We start from the raw sequence: 22,011 nt of genomic DNA on the forward strand, positions 1-22,011 counted from the left end.
CAGCCTCTTTAGATCAGTGAATGGTAGCATCTTCCTGCCACCTACCCGCCACGCCTGGCTAAGCTCTGTCCTCAGGAGGCCCACGGTCCGAGGTGATAACTTGACTAATTGTCTCTGTCACATGGGCTGCCATTTTCCCATTTGGGACATGGATGTGTCACCTCCTGGAGGTGTGATGTCTGCAAGCTGCTCTCCAGTGCTCATTTCCACATCAGTTAATCTTCTTTGATTTATAAACAGCCCAACTGCAGCCAAGAACGACTGTAAGGGCACAGTTTAGACAGCTCACAGAATGGAAGTCAGAAGGACCACTGGACCTCAGGAGGAGGTCATGGAACCTCTCTCCAGGCCAGGGCCGTAGGATCAACTAGTTCCGCTCCTCTCTGTGTCTTCATTTGAGTTTTCAGATTCCAATTGGCCTTGTTCAGGTCAGGCTAGGATCAGTCACTATCGGACCAAATAAATCAAAGGCGACCTGGGAGGGGCCTGGAGATGGTCACTGTAGGCCAAGCAAAACCCTCCAGTTTGGTCTGTAACACTGTCACTGTCCGTTGCCAACAGGGTAGGTTCAAACCCTTGGCATTTAAGGTTCTTAATTCAGGGCACCAAGGGCCCTTGCTTCCAGACCTCTCACTTCTAATACGCCAATTTCTCCTTCCCACATGGACCGTCAGCCTCTATGCCCTGAACTTTCTCTGTTCATTCCCAACTCTGCCTTTGCTTAGCCCCTTCCCACAGGTCTCCTCAGAGGTGTAGCTGCCTGTTTTTAGGGTACAGCCGAGTCCCCCTCCTTCAGGAAGTCTTCCTTGAACACTTACTTGACAGTTTCCATGTATATATATTTTATTGTCAGCTTGTTTTCCTGTGCTACATATTGTCGCTTCACGTCACTCAGGGTCCAAGCAGGAAACGACACACTCAAATTGAACAATTTGAAGAGCGTTTAATAAAGGTACCATTTACAAGGGTGATTGCAGCGTGAAGGGAAAATTCTGTCTCCTGAGATGAGTAACAGCTGGGTTTATTGCAAGCCCTAGATCTGAAGGGTAAGGGGTGGGAGAAACTGGAGAGGTGCTGAGCTAGGAGATGGGACCTGCTTTCTGGGGGTTTAGCCACGCCCCAGTGCTGCTCCAGGGAGCAGGGCTGGATGACTAAATACTCTGGCCTTACTGTCCCCCCATCTTCCCACCTCCTGCAGGTACTCCCATGAGCTTAATCCACAGAACTGAGAGAATACTGGTGTGGTCTGTACAAGGCAGCTTGTCAGGCACAGAGCAGGGTAGAGAAGACGGAAGAGAAAGGCAGAGAACAGATCTGTGTTGGGTGTGTGTGTGTGGGAGGACGGTGACAAAATATCCCCCACACTTAATTAGATAAATTGTTATCTTCTTGTGGCCGGTCACCATGTTTTTACCATTTCCTTCACCTCCCCCCATAAAGACTAGGACAACTGGAGATATTCAGTAAATGTGACTCACTGGGGTTTGACACATGAACAGCATCTTGACTGAACAACATAGGATGAGGAAAATGCATGCCTTTCTGTGCAATCCCCCTTGTCCTGGGTCAGAGGAGTTGCTGTTCTGATTTGCAGATTTCACAGTATGGATTGGGCCACATTTCCTAGCCGTTGGAGCCCTTGAGTGTTAAAAGGTCCCCACACAGGTCCTCGCAAGCCTAGTCCGTTTCACCCCTAAGCAGCAGTGTAGAATCAGGCTGTGCCTCAAAGGAGCAGGTCCTGCGTTCCCCACTTCCCTCTGTTTTCTTCTAGTCACATGGGGTGTCAGCATACCCATAGACTCAGCCTCAGGATTGGGCTGGACCCTCTGGAATATGATTTCGCTTTCGGTTTATGAAGAGATAATGGAATTCCATAGACCTTAAATGAGCTTTTACCAAAAGCCCTACCCCAGGGAACTAGGAATATTAGCCCAGGTAATAACAAAGTGGAATTGTGTTTCCTGTCTTCCATTACTCCCTTCTGCATGGTGGCTACTGCATTGCACGATTCCTAGGAATATAAATAGCATCCCCTAGAGTTTTGCAACTCAGTTGGACAAGAGCAGACATAGGCATTCCTGATATTCTGGCAGCAATATCATCAAAACCTCACCTCCCGCTTAGCATATGGGTGGATTCCTGACTTGACGGAATGGCTGGCTCTCCAGGTCTGGCTGTGGCTCTGGCATTGGTGAAGGCCCCCTAGTGTTCACCTTTCCCACTGCAACTGTAACTGAAGCTGGTATTAGCGAGTAAAGGACCCTGTGAGGGTTGGGGCCAATTTGCCAGGACCACCCAATAAGCCGGGAAGAATCTTGTCTTATCGGAAAATTGAGAGGCTTTTCTTAGTTCAGAAAGTCTAGATTGCAAAACATAGCCCGTCGTCTGATGGCGTTGGGGAGTTGCCTGTGGACCAGCTCTCACTTAGCCAGGAAATGTTAACTTTAAAAATAGGCAAAATCTAGGTCTATAGGATTTTAAAGGCATAATCAGGTATTTCTATATTCAAGCCCATATCCATATGGATATATTCATATCTACATGTATATTTAATATTGCTTCCCCCCCTCTGCCTTATTCCTCAGCCAAGACCTGGGACTCTAATATCTTTTTAAGTCCTACAGGACTGTCCGAAAAATTCATATAAGCTCTCTGTAGATCTCAGAGAGCTGACATTTGGGGGCTTTCAATTTGCCACCAGTATGTTGAACCAATGGTATTCATGAGGTATAAACAGAAAGAATCCTTACTTTTGTACCTCACGTCCCTTTAAGAGACTGAAGTTCTTGTAGTGCCAATGAAAACCTGGGCAGTCTCATGACTTTTGTCATCACGCTTAGATACAAAAAAGTCCCATGATCATTTGCGGTCACGAAAGGATACATTTTCAGTTTGGAAATAGAAGAGTTGATCCCCATATGAATATGAAAACTCAACTTGAATTGACACTTAAATCTTCCCCCCACCCTCTCAGCCTGCAGCTTGCAGGAGAGAGAAATGGGGACACCATCCTACTCATCTGTCTCCCTCCCTGGCATTTCTCCTCTTTCCCCTGCTTGTTAAGCGTGGTTTCTAGTCCTCTGAGTGGGTGATGGGAAGGGAAGGAAAGTCGGGTTAGGAAAGTTTGTGATTAACTAGCCCTATCATAAGGGGATGTCACCCTCTTGGGGCTGGCAGGTGTTTAAAAGTTGACTCTTTCTTTCATGGACTGCTTTTATAGTCTTTGGAGACATCCCTGGGAATAGTCAACGTAACCTCTGTGATTTAAAAAAGAACTGCATTTTCCCTTGTTGAAATTTCCCGTTGTCTTCTGTTGTTTTGGCAGCCCACTGTACACACATTGGCTCATGGGGTCCCACAGACAAGCTCCATCCAGGCACTCTTCTTGGGCTAGACAGAAATCCTCCTGTCAGCTCTCTCCCACCCATTCACTGAAAATAATCTTTGCCAAAACCAACTCTGAATGTGTAGATCTATCCCCAAAATAGTAGCAGTTTGTCTCTCCTTCACCCCCAAAGCAGCTGGCCGGCCTGTGTCTTGTCTTCTGATTTCCTGGGTGAGAGTCAGATCCCAATGCACCGTCTTTCTTTGACCTTTGTGATTTATATCGAGCTTATATGACAACTATGCCTTTGGTCCCATTGGCATTCCTCTTACTGGGCTTGAGATGAGAGACAAGCACACCCTATGCCTTCCTCCCTTCCCATCCAGGGTAGGTGGCACCAGCAGCCCTGGACAAAGAAAAACCTCCCTAAGTGTCATCGATCCAATCTCTTTGTCCCCAAATATAGGTGAGGGGTCTCAAGAGTCTTGACACCTGTTTTTACGATTGCTTTGCAAATTCTGCATTTAGTCTACTTTGGAATAAGATCTATGGGGTCCTGCAGCTTCCATGAAAACTGCCAGTTTGCTCTCTGGGACATGCTGTTTGTGAGCAGCGTGAGGCTACGTCACAATTTAACCCTATTTAGTTTGTTTTGAACTGCATCCAAGGTCACGGTAGAACTACCCTGGGGATTTCCGCAGCTTCTCTATAGACCTCCTGGCCTGAGCTTTCCCCCACAGCCTGGTCTGCCTGTCAGAGCCCCAGATCCCAGTGTGTATGGACCATCAGGGTCAGGAAGCTTCTATAAAGGACAAAAGAAAACATGTTTCAGGACTTGGGGGCCATGCAGTCTCTGTCACCATGACTCACCTCTGTAGTGGTGCAAAAGCCACTATGGACAATCCACCAGCAAATGAGTGTGGCTGTGTTCCACTGAAACCGTATTCATAGGGCAGGCGCTGGGAGGATTTGGCCCGTGGGTCACAGTTCACCATCCCTGGATTAGCTCAGTGAATAGAGAAGAGGATTGGTGGTCCTAACTATGCTGAGATTGACCTGGGGGCAGAAATGGAAGAAGTCCCCAGTGAAGTCACTGAAAGCCCATAGGCTGTGAAGGAGGAAACTGCTTTATTCAGAAGATGGGAAGACCTTAGAATTTCAGCTCTGGAATTTCAAGAGAACCTCAGAAATTCAAGCTGGGAAAGGATCATCTTTTTAAAAAACAGAAAAGTATGATATTCGACAGAAAGGAGCAGTAGCAGAGAAGTCCCCCCTGAGGCATGTTCATGGTCACCGGCCATTGTCAAGGTCACTATGCTTTCACCCACAGCAAGCTGTCTGTCTGCCCTTTCGGGCCACTGTGCCTTCCAACAAATTGACCCACCTGCCTGGACACCACTCTCACTTCCACGTTTTGCTTCATGAAAAAGTTGTTCACAAACCAGTTCAAATATGTGGAAGATGCTTTAGCGCTCAAGCCTTAACCGAGTCTGCCCAGCTTCTAACACCCAATATCTGCATTTTGTTGCCTGAGAGCTTTCCCCAAACTAGGCTGATCTCTGCCCACGCCAGGCAGGCCTGTGGTGCTTGGGTATTACGTCCGTCCCCCAGGAGCAGCCTTCAGCCAGGGACAGACAGGAGTGGGCGGTAAATAGCCCAGCTCCCTTACCCCTGGAATGGGAACAAGGAGTGTCACTCACTCCCTTTCTCAGTTTTCGAGCAGGTTTGAGCTCCAGGCGCCCCCAGTGGGAGGCAGCTTGGTAATATACCCTTTGCTGGCCTCTTCCTTTTTCTGTACTTCCCCACTCCCTGCTGGAGTGTCCTGTACTTTCCAAATAAACTCTTTGCTCTCAAATGCTTGCTCAGGCACTGCTCTTGGGGGAAACAAAGCTAAGCAGAATATCACTTTCTCTGTGTCCTTTCTGCTCCATTCTGTTTCCTGCAGCAGGGTCTGTTGGGCACCCAACACATTTCATCATAGCCATTTGAGCCAAGCGTGTCTCCTCCCCTGAACAGTGAGTGAGTTTTCTAGAAATGGGTCTCGTTCCTCTTTGCATCCCTGGCAGTTTCCTTAGTCTGCCACACAGTGTTCGTGTCGTGTGCTGGCCGACTACAGGAAGCTTGTGGCATAGGTAGAGCAGACATAAAGCGGCAAGTTCAAAGAGGCTGGTGCTGCACCACTAACCACATGTAGTAGCCACTAGTCTCGTGCGGCTATTTAAATGAAAATTCAACAGAAATTTCCAATGCAGTTCCTCAGTCACACTAGGCACATTCCACGTGCTCATAGCTGCACAATCTGGTGGTGAGCATACTGGACAATGCAGGTATGGACCATTTCTACCATCGCACATAGTGCTGAACTGGAGAGCAACACAGAGCTCCCTGAATTCATGGCTTGGTGATGGGCAGTACTGTGTGCGTCACGAAGGCCCTCAAAGCTTTCAGGAATCAGGGAGTAGGAACAAGCCCCTATATCCTGCACTGTGGTTACCTAAGGACAGACACTACTTCACCACTCAAGAGAGAACCAGAGATGTATAGTTAAGGGTTTAAATAATTGCTTTATTTACATTTTGGCTGAACCACAAAAAAGGGAAGAAAGCAAAAGCACTTCAGAGTTTCTTAGCCAAATCGAGATTCATGATGTGTGGTTTAATGTTCTCAAGTTCACATCCTGTCCATGTAGGGTTGGATTGAGTTAAGAGCGTTCAGACAGGTGTGGAGGTGAGGGAAGTTAAGGCCGCTCCCCAGCAGTTGAGGCTGGATGGACAGGATGGCCAAGGGCATGCATATCCCTTCTCCAGGCATTTGATTGGGAAATGGAATGTTTGGGAAGTGGAATGTGTTCTAGCCTTAAAGTTGAAGTTTCTCTCATTTGGGTTGAATTTAGGCATTGGCAATTTATTTTTATTTTTTTAGACATGATTTGAACTGGCAGTAGAGGGCAAGATCAGTGTCCAACTCACTCTGATGGTAAGTTCCCCGAGGGCAAGGCCCACGGTGTGCCCCTGTTGCCCTGAAAATAAGACTTAGCTGGACCATCAGCTCTAATGTGTCTTTTGGAGCAAAAATTAATATAAGAGCCAGTATTATATTATATTATATTATATTATATTATATTATATTATATTATATTATATTAGACCCGGTCTTACATTATAGTGAAATAAGACCGGGTCTTATATTAATTTTTGCTCCAAAAGATGCATTAGAGCTGATGGTCCGGCTAGGTCTTATTTTGGGGGAAACATGGTAATTTTGTTTGTCTGAGACTTAGCTGAGAACATGGTAGGTGCTCAGCAAATGTTTACTGAATGAATGATAAGTGACCAGATGAATGAATGAACATGTGAAACTTGGGTACACCTTAGTGAACAAAGGAAAACGTACTTGGTCTCACAGCCAATGGGAGGTGATGTATAATCACCCACCACACTGCCCCCCCCCTTTTAAAATCTACTTTGTAGACTTTGAGCATCCAGCTCCTACAAATTTACCAAGAATCGGAGTCTATTTGGCTACAAGAGATGATTTAAGCAAGCAGTAGGGTTGATTCATGGCAGAGTGCTTGTAATGTTCTTATGGCTGGTAGGAAGGCTACCACATCAGAATAGAAAACTAGTCTTTTATTTTTTTATATAATTCTAAAGTTTTGCTTATTTTTTGAATAGATAACATGCTCCCAATCCAAAAGGCACAGAAGGGTATTCAGGGAAAGGTCACCCCCCTTCTTTTTTTCTCTATTCATATCCCTCCTTAAAGACAATTGTTGCTGCTTTCTTTTGCATCCTTTAAGAGATGGTCGGTGCATATACCATGTTTCCCAAAAATAAGACCAGGTCTTATATTAATTTTTGCTCCAAAGACACATTAGGGCTTACATTCAGGGGATGTCATTCTGAAAAATCATATTAGGGCTTATTTTTGGGGAAACACGGTAAGCACCATGAAAAGGCTTGTGTGTGTATATCTTTTTTTTTTTTTAAACATATGATACACCTTGTTTTGCCCTTTGATTTTTTTTAGTTCCCTATATAGCTCCTGGTGCTTTGACGCTTTACACTGTCTCAGCCAAATTCTTCTCTTGGTGCCCCTGGCACCTCTTTTACCAGCTGTTGATCATTCCTTGTCTTCACACTTGCACTTGTCTCCTAACTTACCTCCCTGTGTGGTGCTGGGATCTCCACTCCATCCTCTATGTGTTACCATATTTATCTTCCTAAGGCACCATCTTGATTATTTTGCTCCCCTGCTTGAAATGCTTCACTAGCTCCTCTTGCCTTCCCAACAAAGCCTGAGATGCTTTGCCTGAAAGTCATGGTCCACCCCAACCCACCCCACCATCCACGCATGTTCGTGCCCTTCCCTGCCACGTTTGTATTGGGCATTTTGTTGGCTTAAGGTGCCTCTCCAAATCCTCTCCCTTTCCCATCCTGTTCCTTCTTCATAGATCTGCTCAAAAGCCACCTCCTCCGTGAAGTCTTCCTCAGGTCCCAACTGGATATAGTCTCTCCCTTCCTGGCCCAGACGTAGCATTGAGTGTGTTCCTCTTTGCAATGGAGTTTTTTGTTTCTGTCTTACAACCCCAACTAGATGGAAGCTTTCTCGGAGGCAAGGGTTGTGTTTGTCTCATACTTTTTTTTTTCATCCTTCACTTAACCAAAAGCAATGTTTGTGCCTCCTGTCTGTATCACCTCCCACACAGCTGTTGGATAAACAGCGACACTGGTGTGTAGAGGACAGTGTCTCCACAATTCAGGGCTAAGAAGTTTCTATGAGCAGGGCCTTCATTAGTCTACTGAAAAGACCAAATTGCTCTTCTTCTATTCAGTCACTCATGGGAAATACGGTATTCCATGTGAACAGGAAATCAATTCACTGTTAAGAATATTCAGAACAGGTGTGACATGCCATTATGTTGCTTGAGAGTACATAGCCATAAACTTTTTATTTTTTAAAGAGCCTTTTCATCAAATAAGGAAAGAGCTAGGCACATTAAGAAGTAATGTAATTGATTTATTGTACTTTGTGAAATGTTCCATTTATGTCAATAGCTGGCTGAAGTGAAGATTTAAAATACAAAAACTTTTACCTGTTTGTAGCTGCACATAGGAACTAACAGTCAGGTGCATTAAAATGTAAGTAACTCTTCAGAGAATCAAGCAAAGCTCTGCTTTTTCGGGTTGACGATAAGTAAACTGCCCAGCTGTTGCCCTCTGGTAAAGGCTTTGGGCTGCATAGATATACTGCCACCATCACGTATATATTCTGAGATCTTCAAGAGCTTCAGTGTAGCACTGGAAGTTCAAAGAACGGGGCAGAGGTCAAGGTAATTGGTATAATGCATCTGCTTCATCGGCCCCATGCATTTCTTTAGGGAATTTTCTGCACGTAACCTAAAATACAGCTGAGAGTTCCTGCTCCCCTGTTGATCGGGATACAGAGTTGGCTCTTTCCAGTTTCTCGCTAGGAAGGAATGGAATGTATTTGCCCAGGGGCAGGAGCATGTGCCTGTGGAAAAAGTGGTGGAGGTGCTCCCGGAACCTCTCTCCGACAAAGGCGTAGATCACAGGGTTGACGCAGCAGTGCGTGTAGGCGATCACCTCTGTCACCAGCATGGCCACATCCAGCTGTTTGCTCCGTTCACAGTCGGTCTCAAAGAAGACCGTTTGATAAGCGGAGAGAAGGAGAGCCAGGTTGTAAGGTCCCCAGAAAATGAAAAAGACCACCATGATGATAAAAATGAGCCGGATGGCCTTATACTTTTTCCTACTGGGGCATCTGATGAGGGTTTTAATGATTCCGGCGTAGCAGACGGCCATAATGAGCAGAGGCAGAGTGAGACCCAAGACATTCATCCTCACAGCGTGAAAACGCTTCCAGGTGTCCTCTTCGTCCTCCGGGTAAAGTGAACTGCAGAAACTCTGTCCAGACTCCTGTTGGAACTCATGGAAGATAAATTCAGGGAGGGCTGCCAGCCCTGCCAGGGCCCAGGTGAGAACACTGCTTATGATACCAAAAGTGACGGTCCGGGCCCGCAGGGCAAACACAGCGTGGACGATGGCCAGATATCGGTCTATCGTCAGCAGGATGATGAAAAAGATCTCCCCGTACAAGCCCATGTAATACAACCCGGAGAGCAACTTACACATGCGATGGCCAAAAACCCACTCATTCCACTTGACATAGTGAATCCAGAAGGGCAGGGTGAATAGAAACAGCAAGTCAGAAATGGCCAAGTTGAGCAGGTAGATGTTGGTCATAATGCGAAGGCGCCTGTATTTCGTGAGAATCACCACCACCAGCACGTTGCCCAGGAGACCAACTGCAAACACCAGGGCATACAGCGGCGGCAGCAGCTGGGTGCCCAGCAGCTGGATGTTGACTTTTTCACACAGCATCGTAGACTCGTACTCGTAGGGTGTGGTCCAGAGGACTCCCTCTGCAGTCTCGGGCCTGTCTATTGGGGTTGCCATGTTCTTGTCTCTGTGACAGCAGAAGAAAACACAACCGCACCATCAGGCATGCCCACTCTTTGTGAATCCTGCTTGATTTATTCATGTACCCAAAAAAACCACAGGTGATAAACAGCCTATACATTTCAAGGTTCTTCAGCTTGTATTTCAAAAGGGTCTACATCAGAGCTGCTATGGGGGAGGAGTCAGAAATGAAAGATAAGAAGTTTTGAAAGTCAGTACAGTCAATATGGTCATTTAATCTATGACAAAGGAGGCAAGAACATACAGTGGGGTAAAGACAGTCTATTAAATAAGTGGTGCTGGGAAAACTTGACAGGTAAATGCAAAAAAAAAGAAAAAAAGAAAGAAACTGGACCACGTTCTCACCATATACAAGAATAAACTCAAAATGGATTAAAGACCTAAATATAAGACCTGAAACCATAAAGCTCCTAAAAGAGAATATAGGCAGTAAACTCTGTGACGTTGTTCTAGGTAGTATTTTTTCTGATCTACCTCCTCTGGCAAGGGAAACAAAAGAGAAAAAAAAAAATGGCACTAGATCAAACTAAAAAGTGTTTGCACAGTGAAGGAAACCATAAACAAAGTGAAAAGACAGCCTACTGAATGGTAGAAGATATTCGCCAATCATATACCTCTGATAAGGGGTTAATATCCAAAATTTCTAAAGAGCTCATACAACTCAACACCAAAAAAACAAAACAATCCAATTGAAAAATGGGCAGAGGATCTGAATAGACATTTCTCCAAAGAGGACGTACACATGGCCAATAGACATATGGAAAGATGCTCACCGCTATTAATCATCGGAGAAATGAAAATAAAGACCACAATGAGATACCATCTCACACCTGTCAGAATGGCCGTCATCAATAAAATAACAAACAACAAGTGCAAATGAGGATGCAGAGAAAAGGGAACACTTGTTCACTGTTGGGAGGATTGCAAATTGGTGCAGCCACTGTGGGAAACAGTGTGGAGGTTCCTCAAAAAATTTAAAATAGAACTACCTTATGACCCAGCAATTCTACTCCTGGGTATTTATCCAAATAAATCCAAAACACTAATTCGAAAAGATATATGCACCCCTATGTTCATTGCAGCACTATTTACAATAGCCAAGATATGGAAGCAATTGGAAAAAGAAGATGTGGTGCATATACACAATGGAATATTACTCGGCTATTAAAAAGAATGAAATCTTACCGTTTGCAACAACATAGATGAAACTAGAGGATTTTATGCTAAGTGAAGTATGTATGTCAGACTGAAAAAGACAAATACCATATGATCTCACTTACATGGGGAATCTAAATGGCAAAATAAATGAACAAATGAAACAGAAACAGACTCACAGATACAGAGAACAAACTGATGGTTGCCAGAGGGGAGGGGCTTTGGGGAGCTGGGTGAAAAGAGTGAAGGGATTAAGAGTAAAAATTGACAGTTACAAAATAGTCACAGGGATGTAAAGTCCAGAATAGAGAATATAGTCACTAATGTTGCAATAACTATGTATGGAGCCAGGGGTGCACTAGACTAATTGGAGGGAATCACTGCAATAATATTATACTAATATTATAATAATAATTATTATTACTGTAACTTTTAAGGCATTTAGCATTTTATGTTTTACTGTTTACCGTGTTTCCCCGAAAATAAGACCTAGCCAGATAATCAGCTCTAATGCGTCCAAACCACTTCGAGTCCAAAGTGTTTCAAACTTAGCCTGATCCTTTCACATAAACAACAACTTTAGGTTTTACTCATTCTTTTTACGTTGCCAGGTTATATAATTCCAGTTTCTTTTCTCCTCTCATTGGTCCTTTCTAAGATGACAGTGGAAATGAGGGTGGGGCCAGCATGCCTGAGGCATGGGCACAGTGCGGAGGGGGGCACCCCGGCCTCCTGTTGGTCCTCGGTCTGCTGAGATGGGGCAAACTAGTCCCAACCCTGAGCCTTCTGCTGGCAACTATTGCAGTGGTTTGTAGCTAACGGCGTCCTGATCCATTCTGTCTTCCCTGGGCATAGTGACCACTCCCAGGTGACAGTGTTGCCCCAGCTCTGGCTGGAATGGAGACCCCTCTCTGTCACCGCCACATCTCAATCAGCTTCCTGGCTCAGGATGTGCCCCTTCTCCCGAACCAGCAGGTACCCAGCAGATATGCTGCGCTATGCCTCCATGCCCGTGCCTGGCACAATCCAGGGCCTCTCAGGAGAGCAAACTAGATGTTTTTTTCTGCCTGACCACCTCCTTAACGACACTGGTCAGCCCATGTGGTAAAGCGGTGCCTTTCAGACAGACATCCCCTTGAGGTTCCCCCCAATTTATCAAACAGCCCTGCACACCCCCCAACTCTGGTTAAAGCCTGAATAGGGGAGATCGGGACCCATAGGTGTGATGGCTTCCTTCCATGACCATTGTCTCTTTTCTCACAATTCTTGGAGTCGGAAGGCAAGGAGGCTCCTCCCCCAAATCCTGGTCCAACTAAATATATACACAACCTCCCTTTTTACTGTGTAATAGTTCATGAATACCTCTCCATGTTAACAAGCATAGTTTTATATTCACCAACTTCTAATTTGAATGAATTTTGCAAAGCTGAATTGAGAATAAGCATCTAGAATGGGAGGTCCTTTTTTAGAAAATATATTTAGTTTAGAATGCCATTTTAATTATAAAAAAAGAATTTATTTTAATGATGACATTCAGTGCTGGTAAGGTTGCTACAGAGAACCTGGAACCCTGTGTCGCAGCTGATGCAACGTAACTTGGTTCAACACATTTTAGAAATTTTGTGTGTAATGAGAACCATCAAGATGCATAGGGCTTTGATTCAGTAGTTCTACTCCTAGAAATTTACCCTAAGGGGAAACAGTTAACCGAACAGTAACCCAGTGTGTGCACAAAGGTGTTTGCTGTGGCATCATTTTCATAACAGAAAGAGACAAAGAAATGGGGACCGTCCAAATCTTTGACATATGTAGGATATTCTGAATAAATTGTAGTCCATTTCCACAATAGATTATTATGTGGTCATTGAAACCAGTTTTGGAGACCAGGTAGAATCACAGACAAATGTTAGTGAAAAATGGAGAGAACATACAGTGTGTAAACTAAGATTGCAACAACATGAAACCATACGTACATATAAAAGGCAATGGGCAAATAATGAAAATAGCTGTGGCAGGGACGTGGGTTATCATTTTTAAGGTTGTAAACTTCCTGAACTCAGAGATCATTTTCTTCCAATATGATTCCCTTCCCAGATGGTTGTTTATAATAAGGGGGAAAAAACATCATACAAAGACACTTTTTGACCATATCGTGCATTATTTGATCCATACTGAGTACCTTTGGTCTTTAGGAGATGAGAAAATTAATATCATTTTTAATTGATATCTAGCTGATATTCCTTTCTAGAAACTTTACTTATTTAATATGATTTACTTATGACAATAGCAATATGAGGTAGGCACTTTTATTCTGATTTTATGGCTTAAAAAAAAACTGAGCTCAGAGCAATTCCATAATTTATGATCACATAGCAAGCAAATGGCTAAGCTGGGACTTGAAGCCAGGGGTTCCTGACAAAGAAACGTAGGCACTTCCCGGCGCCTCACCTGCCTGCCGGCATCAGCCCACTAGCTGGGAGACCTTTGGTGTGACCGCGGACACCTGTCAGCTTAGCACCATTTCCTCACTGTAGACATTGATTCTGCACGGGAGTCTTGACTCCCACTAATAACCAGGGCACGGTATGGAATCCATCCGTGGCAGCCAAAGCCAGATATACTCAGAGTTCATCGTTTGCCGTCTTTCTCAGACTTGTCTGAATTTTTTAGAAAGAAATGTCAACAAGCTCTTATCAGATAGGTGAAACATGATGCTATTAAGTTAAAATTCATTTTATTCTAAAATTTTGCTAAAGTGGGAAACTGGTATGCCTAATAACGAAGAGTGCTAACCCTTGACTGTAGCAGGAGTTTGGTTAAAGTCAGGCGTGTTCAATATTTGACCACATGCTGAATGATATCCTAGTTTAGTGAAGTCATTAATCTGCTGTGTGTGTGTGTGCGTGCATATGTGTGTGTGTGTGTGTGTGTGTATGTGTTTAATTAAGTGCTTAGCCTCTTTGAGGGAATCAGCCATCCATTAAATACCGTGTTTCCTTGAAAATAAGCCTGGCTGGACCATCAGTTCTAATGCATCTTTTGGAGCAAAAATTAATATAAGACCCGGTGTTATGTTATGTTATGTTATGTTATGTTATGTTATGTTATGTTATGTTATGTTATGTTATGATGTTATGTTATATTATACCCGGTCTTATAGTAAAATAAGACCAGGTCTTATATTAATTTTTGCTCCAAAAGACACATTAGAGCTGATGGTCCAGCTGGGTCTTACTTTCGGGGAAACGCGGCATGGTATAGAGAAGACAGCAGGTGTGAATCACTGCTTTCCACGCTGAATTTGCCTGCCTGTCTGGAAGAGCCCTGCCCACAGGTGACTCCCAGTGGTGACCATTCCTGCAGGCCCACATGGTGTTGCTATAAGCTCCTGTGCGCACAGCTCCAAATACATTTGGCTTCATGGGTATCTGGGGCTAGGGAATTGTAGCCATAAGATTTTCTTTCTTATGTATCTCTGGTCCTCCTTAGTGTAAGATAATAACTTAATTTCTGGGTCTGAAGAAATGACTGTGTGACCTAGAGCAAATAGCTTAACCTTTCTGTGCCTCAGAATCCTCATGTATAACATGATGATTAAAAGAGTTACTGCCTCATGGGGTTCTTCTGTTATTCATTTGACAATTACTTAATTAGATCCTATGACAGGCCAGGCATTGGCCCAGAAACACAGGCATGTCAATAAACAGAACAGACCAAACTTCCTGACTTCCTGAGCTGATTTTCTTGTTGGGGAAGCAGATAAATAAGAACTACAGTGTGTCAGATGGTCATGGAGAAAGATAAAGGAGGAGATGTGGAAAGGGAGTAGGGAGAGGTGCAATTTTCAATTGGAGGGCTCAATAAGGTGCCCATTGAGGTGACATGTAAGGAAAGACTTGAAGGGAGTGAGGGAATGGGTGGAACTGGTGTCTAAGGGATGAGAGTTCCAGGCAGAGAAACAGCAAGTACAAATGTCCTGAGATGGGAGAATGCCGGGATATGTTCTCAGGAGAGTGTGGCCAGAAGAGGGGTGAATATTAGGGAAAGGTGTCAGGGAGATATGGGCTAGGGATGCGGTTCAGTGTAGTCATGCAGCCATTAAAGAACTGGTTCTTCTCTGAATGAGGTGGGGACCGTTGGAGAGTTTCCATGAAAGGAGTAACATGATCCAACTTATATTTGTATAAGGATTGTTTCTGGCTGCCACGTGGAGAATAGACTCTGGAATCAAAGTTAGAAACAAGGGACCAGTGAGGAGGCTGTCATGATAATCCAGGCAAGATATGACACTGGATTGGATGTGGTGGTAGGAATAGAAAGGGCAGGAAGTCGATGGATTCTGTATAAAAGCACATGGTAACACCACAGGATTTGTTGGCAAATAGGATGTAAGTGAGAAAGAGTCAAGGATGACTCCAAGAGTTTTGACCTAAGCAACTGGAAGGATGGAGTTTCCATCAGCTGCGATGAAGAAGGCTGGGGGGAAATAAGCCTGCTGTGGGTCATGTCAAGTTGGAGAGGAACGTTGACTAGAGCAATGGTTTTCAGCCTTGGCTGCACATGGGAACCACCAGAGGAATCCCAATGCTGGGCTGTGCCCCTGAACAATTACACCAGAATCACTGGAGGTGGGACCCAGGGCTCAGTGATTCTTATCGCACCCCCAGTGATTCCCATGTGTAGCCTCGGTTGACCACACTGGGGCTAGATGACATGAAGTGTCGCCTAAATTTTATGCATCTGTTTTCTATCTCGGAGTTATATACACTCCAACCTCCTTAAGCTTAGGAGAGAAAAAGAGGAAGTGGTAGAACAAATAATATTCTCAGTTGCAAGCTCTTTAGAAGCCAACACTAACATGGCAACCCCAAGAGTCAATTCAGTCTTAGTCTATAGTAATAGGAAATCTACCCAGCTGATTTTTCATCTTTCTCTCCACTCAGCTGTCCCTTCGTTTATTTATCTAATTACCTGTCCATCTAGCTATTCAAATTGTTTCCCACCTGTACGCTTAAGCCAGTGCCCCCTCCCTTTTCACCACTTTGCACAGAGTACCTGGGGTAGTAAGGAAAAATGACTATCTGGTGTAGAAATGTCCAATAGGACTTTCTGCAAGGATGGAAGTGCTTTGCATTTGTACTGTTCAATAAAGCAGCCATTAGCCAGGTGGCTGTCGAGCACGTGAAATGTGGCTAGTGCTATTGAGGAACTGAACTTTTCATTTTACTTAAATTGAAATTGAAATAGCCACACGTGGCAAGTAGCCACCATATTGGACAGTGCAGGACTAGTGCCCAGTATAATGCGTAACAATAATAGCGGCCTAATAAATCCTTCTTAAATGCTTAGAAGGATGGAGTAGAATAAATTTTACGCTGATTTTCACTGTTCAGATTCTTCAATTGAAATGTTATGTTCTGTCTCAGGTATCACAATTTGAGAGGGTTAGTATCAACATGGAGTACAGAACAAGCTAAGAGGTAAAGGTCCAGAAACATCAGCCACAGTTGGCAGAACTTGGTATGTTTCGAATGACAAATCAAAGTCTTCAGATTCATTTTGCATTTCAGTTCTTCTGGGTGGGGGGCAGTATTTGTTTTTGGTGTGGACCAAAGTTTTCTAAACTTTTTTATTAAAGGATTGGATTAGGTGATTTTTTCAGGTCCCTTTGAGATAGAAAAGTCTATGATGTGATAGCTTTTCCTGTAGAAGGCGTAGACTCTCCAGAGAGGAAAGATTGGATAGTATTGCAGGAAGCTACACTCAGTCACACACGGGGAGACCTGGCCAAGAACCACCAAGTAGGGTGGGAGCAGAATGGGTCGCCCTTGAGCCAGCAGGCTCCCTCCCCCTGCCCCATTGGGACATCCACAGAACCTCTCAAGGTTAAAATCATGAATAAATGCTGTCTTCTTTCCAGCTGCAGACATATCCTGGCATCTGTATTTTAGGGTGGCACATGGACTTCCACAGCAGCCAACCATTACTAGTGACTAAGGCCCAGGTTACACCCCACTCTTGGAGTGTGGCCAGTTCATTTAAGAGGCTTGGTTTCATCCACCTGCCAAACGATTTTGGATATTCTTACCACGCTCCTTATCCCAAAATTAGATTTAGTCTTTATATTTCTATAGCAGGTGTTTCAAAAATGTGACTGATTTGTAGTGTTTATATGCAGGCTGATATGTTATTTAGTTGAGAGATGACGGTGAACAATGTTTTTTACAGGGAAGGTATGCCCAGGCAGTCAAAGTAAGGTGGTTGGAGGGTGTACAGCATGAACAGGGGGTTCAGCTTCCTGGCCCCTGGTACTTCCACCTCCACCTATGCCATGGGAGGGAACAATCGCCTCATTTCTAGATACCATGCGTGTTATAATAGATAACACGTGTGTATATCATTTTGTATTCTGATAATTTCAATTTTATACCCTGCACCTCGTTCCATGCGGTTCAAAATTATTGGAAAACATGATGACTCCAACATATTGTATAGATATTCATTATTATTTATTCCTTGTCTTATTCCCAATCATGTTCCCAATTTGCACTTTTATAAATAACTACAATAAACATCTTTGCATTTATTATTATTCCTTAAAGTGGATTTTCCAAAGCACAATTTCTACCTGTAATCATGTTTCTAAGGCTCTTGATTCATTTTGCCAATTGCTTCCAGAAAGTGTGAAATGATGTATATACTCTTGGCAGTAGCAGATGATGGTGCCAGTCTCAGCAAGCATCCATCAACACAGAGAAGATCTAACAGAAAAAAATTTTTTGGCCAATTACATGGGCAAAGGGATGTCATTATCGTTGTAACTGACATTTACTTAATTCCCGAGGTTTTTCTTTATACACTGTAATTATTAGTCATTCGTGTTTCCTTTTCTGTGAATTATCTGTTTGTGCCCTTCGCCCATTTTATCCTACTGAGTATATCTGCTTTTTCTTACTGAGTCATACAGTTCTTTCCCCAGGAGAAATAACTCAGCCCACGTGGTTTAAGGCAATTATCACCACCTTCTGACAAGAGTGGCAGATACATGCCAGCTCCCACCATTTCCATGTGCCAGACACGCCATATTCCCACTGCCCTCCCTCAAAACACTTGTCAAACAACAGTTAACTTACATCGCAGCCAATCCAAGGTTTCTTAGAAGATTAGGAAAGCTTTCTATCCCTACCCTCTAACACGGTCCAGGAAAAGCAGCCAACCTTGTAGGTCCAGACAAAAAGACACCAAATCAAGAATCAACTGATTCATCTAATAGCCTGACTGAGGGTGGATTTTCAATGAAAACTTGAAGTGTGTGTGTGTGTGTGTGTGTAAACATACACAAAATGGTAATATGTAAATGTATGTACACACGCACTTGTATGTAAAATATATTTCCACTGACTTTCTAACAAGTCAGTATCAATAAATACAAAAATACTAAGTGTCAGTCTTCTGGAGTGGTCATATTCTCAGTAGTTGAGAATGTATGAAAGCACAGCTACAGGCATAGTGACTGAAGAGGTATAAAAGGCCAAGTTTGGGTAAGTGTAAGAGGCAAGCGTGTCATGGTAAGGGTGCGAGAAAGGAAGGGAAAAGGGAAGAAGGCAAGACAGCAATGGACATATTTCAACACACTCTCCCACTTTGGCCCCATAATCCCTATGAGATTGCAGTGGGCCCCCCTCCCCTCTGCCTCCTGGATCCAAGGGCACTCCTGGGAGGTAGTGCTTCCACCTGCCTAAACCCCTCACTCCATTTCCTTTTTCCTAGAAACAGGACAGTCTACCTGGAAGTCTCTTCTAAATAAGCAACTTCTGTTGCTGCTAATAATTTCTCGCCCAGGTGAGAATAAGAAAAAGACAAGTGGTACCTGCTGATTTAGCAAAGTCCTTTGTGCGTCCAGGGATCCCTTAGGTCTCGCCACTGATGAAGGGGAGATACCATCTGTTCAGAGATACTAGTAAAGTAGGAAAAACCCGTCTTCCTCTTTTGAACAGGCTAGCATCTCAGGTTTTGCAAGTTTTCAGGAAGACATCAAGTTTGGTGCAGTTCTTTCTTTCTATGATTGAGATCGCATACTAAACACTGGGTTGAGTAATCCTGGAGATGAACATTGCTGATGTTTATTGAGCAGTTTCCTTAGGGTGTCTGCATTCACTTGGCATTGCACATTTTGGGGGAAGGAGGGCGTAATTCTTGAATAAGCATTGCTTTGATCCATGAGGAGGCAGGGTAAAAACACAATATTGAAATTGCCCTGTAAAGGAAGAATAACGAATAGGGAATAACTTAATTATTCTCCAACGCTCTGCAGACTTCAGTGAGGCAGGTTGTAGCACAAATTTACACAATCCAAGAAGACTTGAGGTGTGAGTTGCAGTTGTAGCACCTACAGCTGCCTGACCTTGGGTTAATTATTTAATCTTGCTGGACCTCAGTTTTCTCATCTGGAAAGTAGAAAGAATAACAACTACATCATAGGCTTGCTGTGGAACCAACTAAGTATGTGTGAAAAGGCTCTAGAACATGCAGGGCTGAGCAAACATAAGGTGTGGGGAACATACCACTGTGACGTAAGCTTAACAGGGCAGAGCCAAGTGCCTGCTGTGTGTGCCGATGTGTCCAAGGGACCTAGCACGGTGCTGGGTGCAGAGCAGAGGGGTCTTTATAAGGTGGTCTGCTCACCAGTATTTGTGGGAAGAGCTCTGACCAGGTATGGTGTGGTTTTTGATAAAGTAGCTAAGTGACAAGTCAATGAAATTACCAAGTGTTGTTAAACATCCACTATGTGTGTAGGATTGCAGCATAGGATTCAAATGACACAGAAAAGATAGAAAGGACAAACACTTTGCTGGGGTGGGGGGGCTCGTGGGCACCCTGGGGATCCCCACTTGAGCGCGCTCAACCATCAGCATTCAGGCTCAGCTGGGTCAGCAGAGCCCCTGTCAGAGAAGAGGCAGAGGAACTGGAAGCCTCTGGTCTGAAAAAGAGAAGCTCAGAAGTTCTTAGCTGTCGTGTGTTATTATAGCGTTGGCCTTTGCGATGTGCTCTGTGAGGCAGCCCAGGGTGGAGAGGTGACCAGGAGGCAGATTTCTAGCCCCATGAACAAGCAGTCTCGTCTCCTGGAAGGGGGGCTGTCCTGGGAGCCCACTGACAGAGCTGGCAAGACACAGCCTGTGTGGCGTTTCACGTGCGGTGCACTCACCCCTGTGAGGCCGGCTCCCTGGGGCCCGGGGCCACGTCTCCCCTGCTTGCCACTGCCTCCCTCACACCTGCACACGACTGGCTCTAGGTACTTACTGAACAAATGAAAGAAGGCAGGAAGGGCCATCATGCTTATAATGAAAATGCTATGTCAGAATAAGGAAAAGTTTCTCCACATGTGAGAGTTTCAATTAGAAAATTCCTCGTCCAACTCCACTTGCATTTCTCAGGACCCTTTTTCTGTTATACCTCCCCCCCCCCAACTTAATAAATAAATATGATGAAGAAAAAATGAACAATGATTTAGAAATGATGCAGAAAATGCTTTTCTCCCTGAGCTTTGGGAAGTGCCTGTTAACCAAGTGCTAACATATGCATCTCTGTATAAATAGGGACCAACCTGCATAACGTAGGTTTTCCATGGTGTCTCACTCTGTGAGATGGGGCCTTGGAAATGAGAGAGAGAGAGAGAGAGAGAGAGAATAGATAAAATAGACGAGAAGTAAGAGAGATAAGGGATAGGCGGATGGATAATAGATAGATCTTTAAGTTAATCTCTCCTCTTTCTCCAACTAGCAGCCAGAAATGCTTCTTACCATGTGGGAAACTTTAATTTCTGCTTTGTTTACAACTAAGTCATATGGTGCTCAGGAGGCTTCTATAAGCCACAGTGGCTGGTAGGACACCTACAAGTGAAACACCAGGGTGGAGAGGAGTGGATGGTTAGCTTTCATGTGGAGCATTATTTTGCATCCCACCCCCAAGATTAATCTGGGTATTTTTTAAATGTGTCAAGCCTCTGTTTTGAGCAATGCAAATCCTGAATGAATTTTTAAAAAATGTGTCAGAGTCTCTGCTTTGGAAGAGAAAAGAGCCAGAGTGGGGTTGGAAACGGGGTATGTCAGTCCTGCATACCAGATGGCATGAATAGACTCAGACAGCATCCAGCAGTGACCGGGGTGGGGGCTGCTGTGGAAGGCAGGGAATTGGACGAGAGCAGAGAAATTATTGTTTAATAATGAAAACAGCTTTTCCTGAGCACTTGTGTCATACCAGAGACTCTGCTAAGGGGTTTATGGGCCTTATCTTGTTTTTGCCGTTTCTCAGAGGAGGAACTGAGGCAAGTCGGTTTAGCAACAAGCCCAAGATCACACAACCAGAAAATAGTGGTGCTCGTCCTGGGACCCGTTTCTATCTGATCCCAACCCCCTACCCTAACCACTGTGTCGGCTGCCTCTCTAGAGGCCTGTGGATGTGGCACTAGGGGTCATGGCTGGCTTGGCAGCAGAAGGGTTGAGCTAGTGAAGTGTTTCAGTTGGCATTGGACCTTCCCTCCAGTGGCCTATGCCCAAGATTCAGCAGCTTATTTTTATGTCAGAACACATCTGCTTTAATTCTACATTTCTTTAAAAAGATCTGAAGAAAGTGTGCATATTACTCTTCATTATAACAAAGACCGAGTTCTCCTTCTAAGAGTGTGTAGTGGATATAGGCGGTGCTCTGCTAGATCTCCTTGAGTCCCTCTGACCACTTCTGTGCACTCCTTCCCCAGCTTCTGTGTCCCCTGGCTTCCAGCCACCTGCACCTATAACCCTCTGTGAAGAACTGCCCTCAGGCTACAGGAGCTAGTTTGACGCCATGCACATGCGCAGAGATCCAGAAGGCATCTCTCCTACTTCCTGGTCTTGAGGCAGGAAAAACTCTGAGGCTAGTGCTCCACACATCCCCTTCCAGATCAGGCAGGGGCCACCCTTTGGGGGCTTTGCTGAGATCACACTCCTGCTGGTGTCTTCCCTCCCTGAGCTGCTTTCTCACTCCTCTGCT

The 22,011-nt window shown here is 44.5% G+C and overlaps 1 protein-coding gene across 1 annotated transcript; it reads right to left on the reverse strand.

Annotated features, from left to right (window-relative positions):
* Positions 1-7,725: 7,725 nt before the first annotated feature.
* On the reverse strand, positions 7,726-19,033 carry CCR3 (C-C motif chemokine receptor 3). Its single transcript, XM_019723714.2, has 2 exons — positions 18,854-19,033; positions 7,726-9,814 (listed from the first exon to the last, which is right to left on the reverse strand). Exon 2 carries the CDS (start codon positions 9,802-9,804, stop codon positions 8,725-8,727), a length of 1,080 nt encoding a protein of 359 aa, XP_019579273.2. The 5' UTR covers positions 9,805-9,814; positions 18,854-19,033; the 3' UTR covers positions 7,726-8,724.
* Between the last annotated feature and the right edge of the window lie 2,978 nt (positions 19,034-22,011).

Source organism: Rhinolophus sinicus, linkage group LG10, assembly GCF_036562045.2.
Source record: "Rhinolophus sinicus isolate RSC01 linkage group LG10, ASM3656204v1, whole genome shotgun sequence".
Lineage (NCBI taxonomy): Eukaryota > Metazoa > Chordata > Mammalia > Chiroptera > Rhinolophidae > Rhinolophus > Rhinolophus sinicus.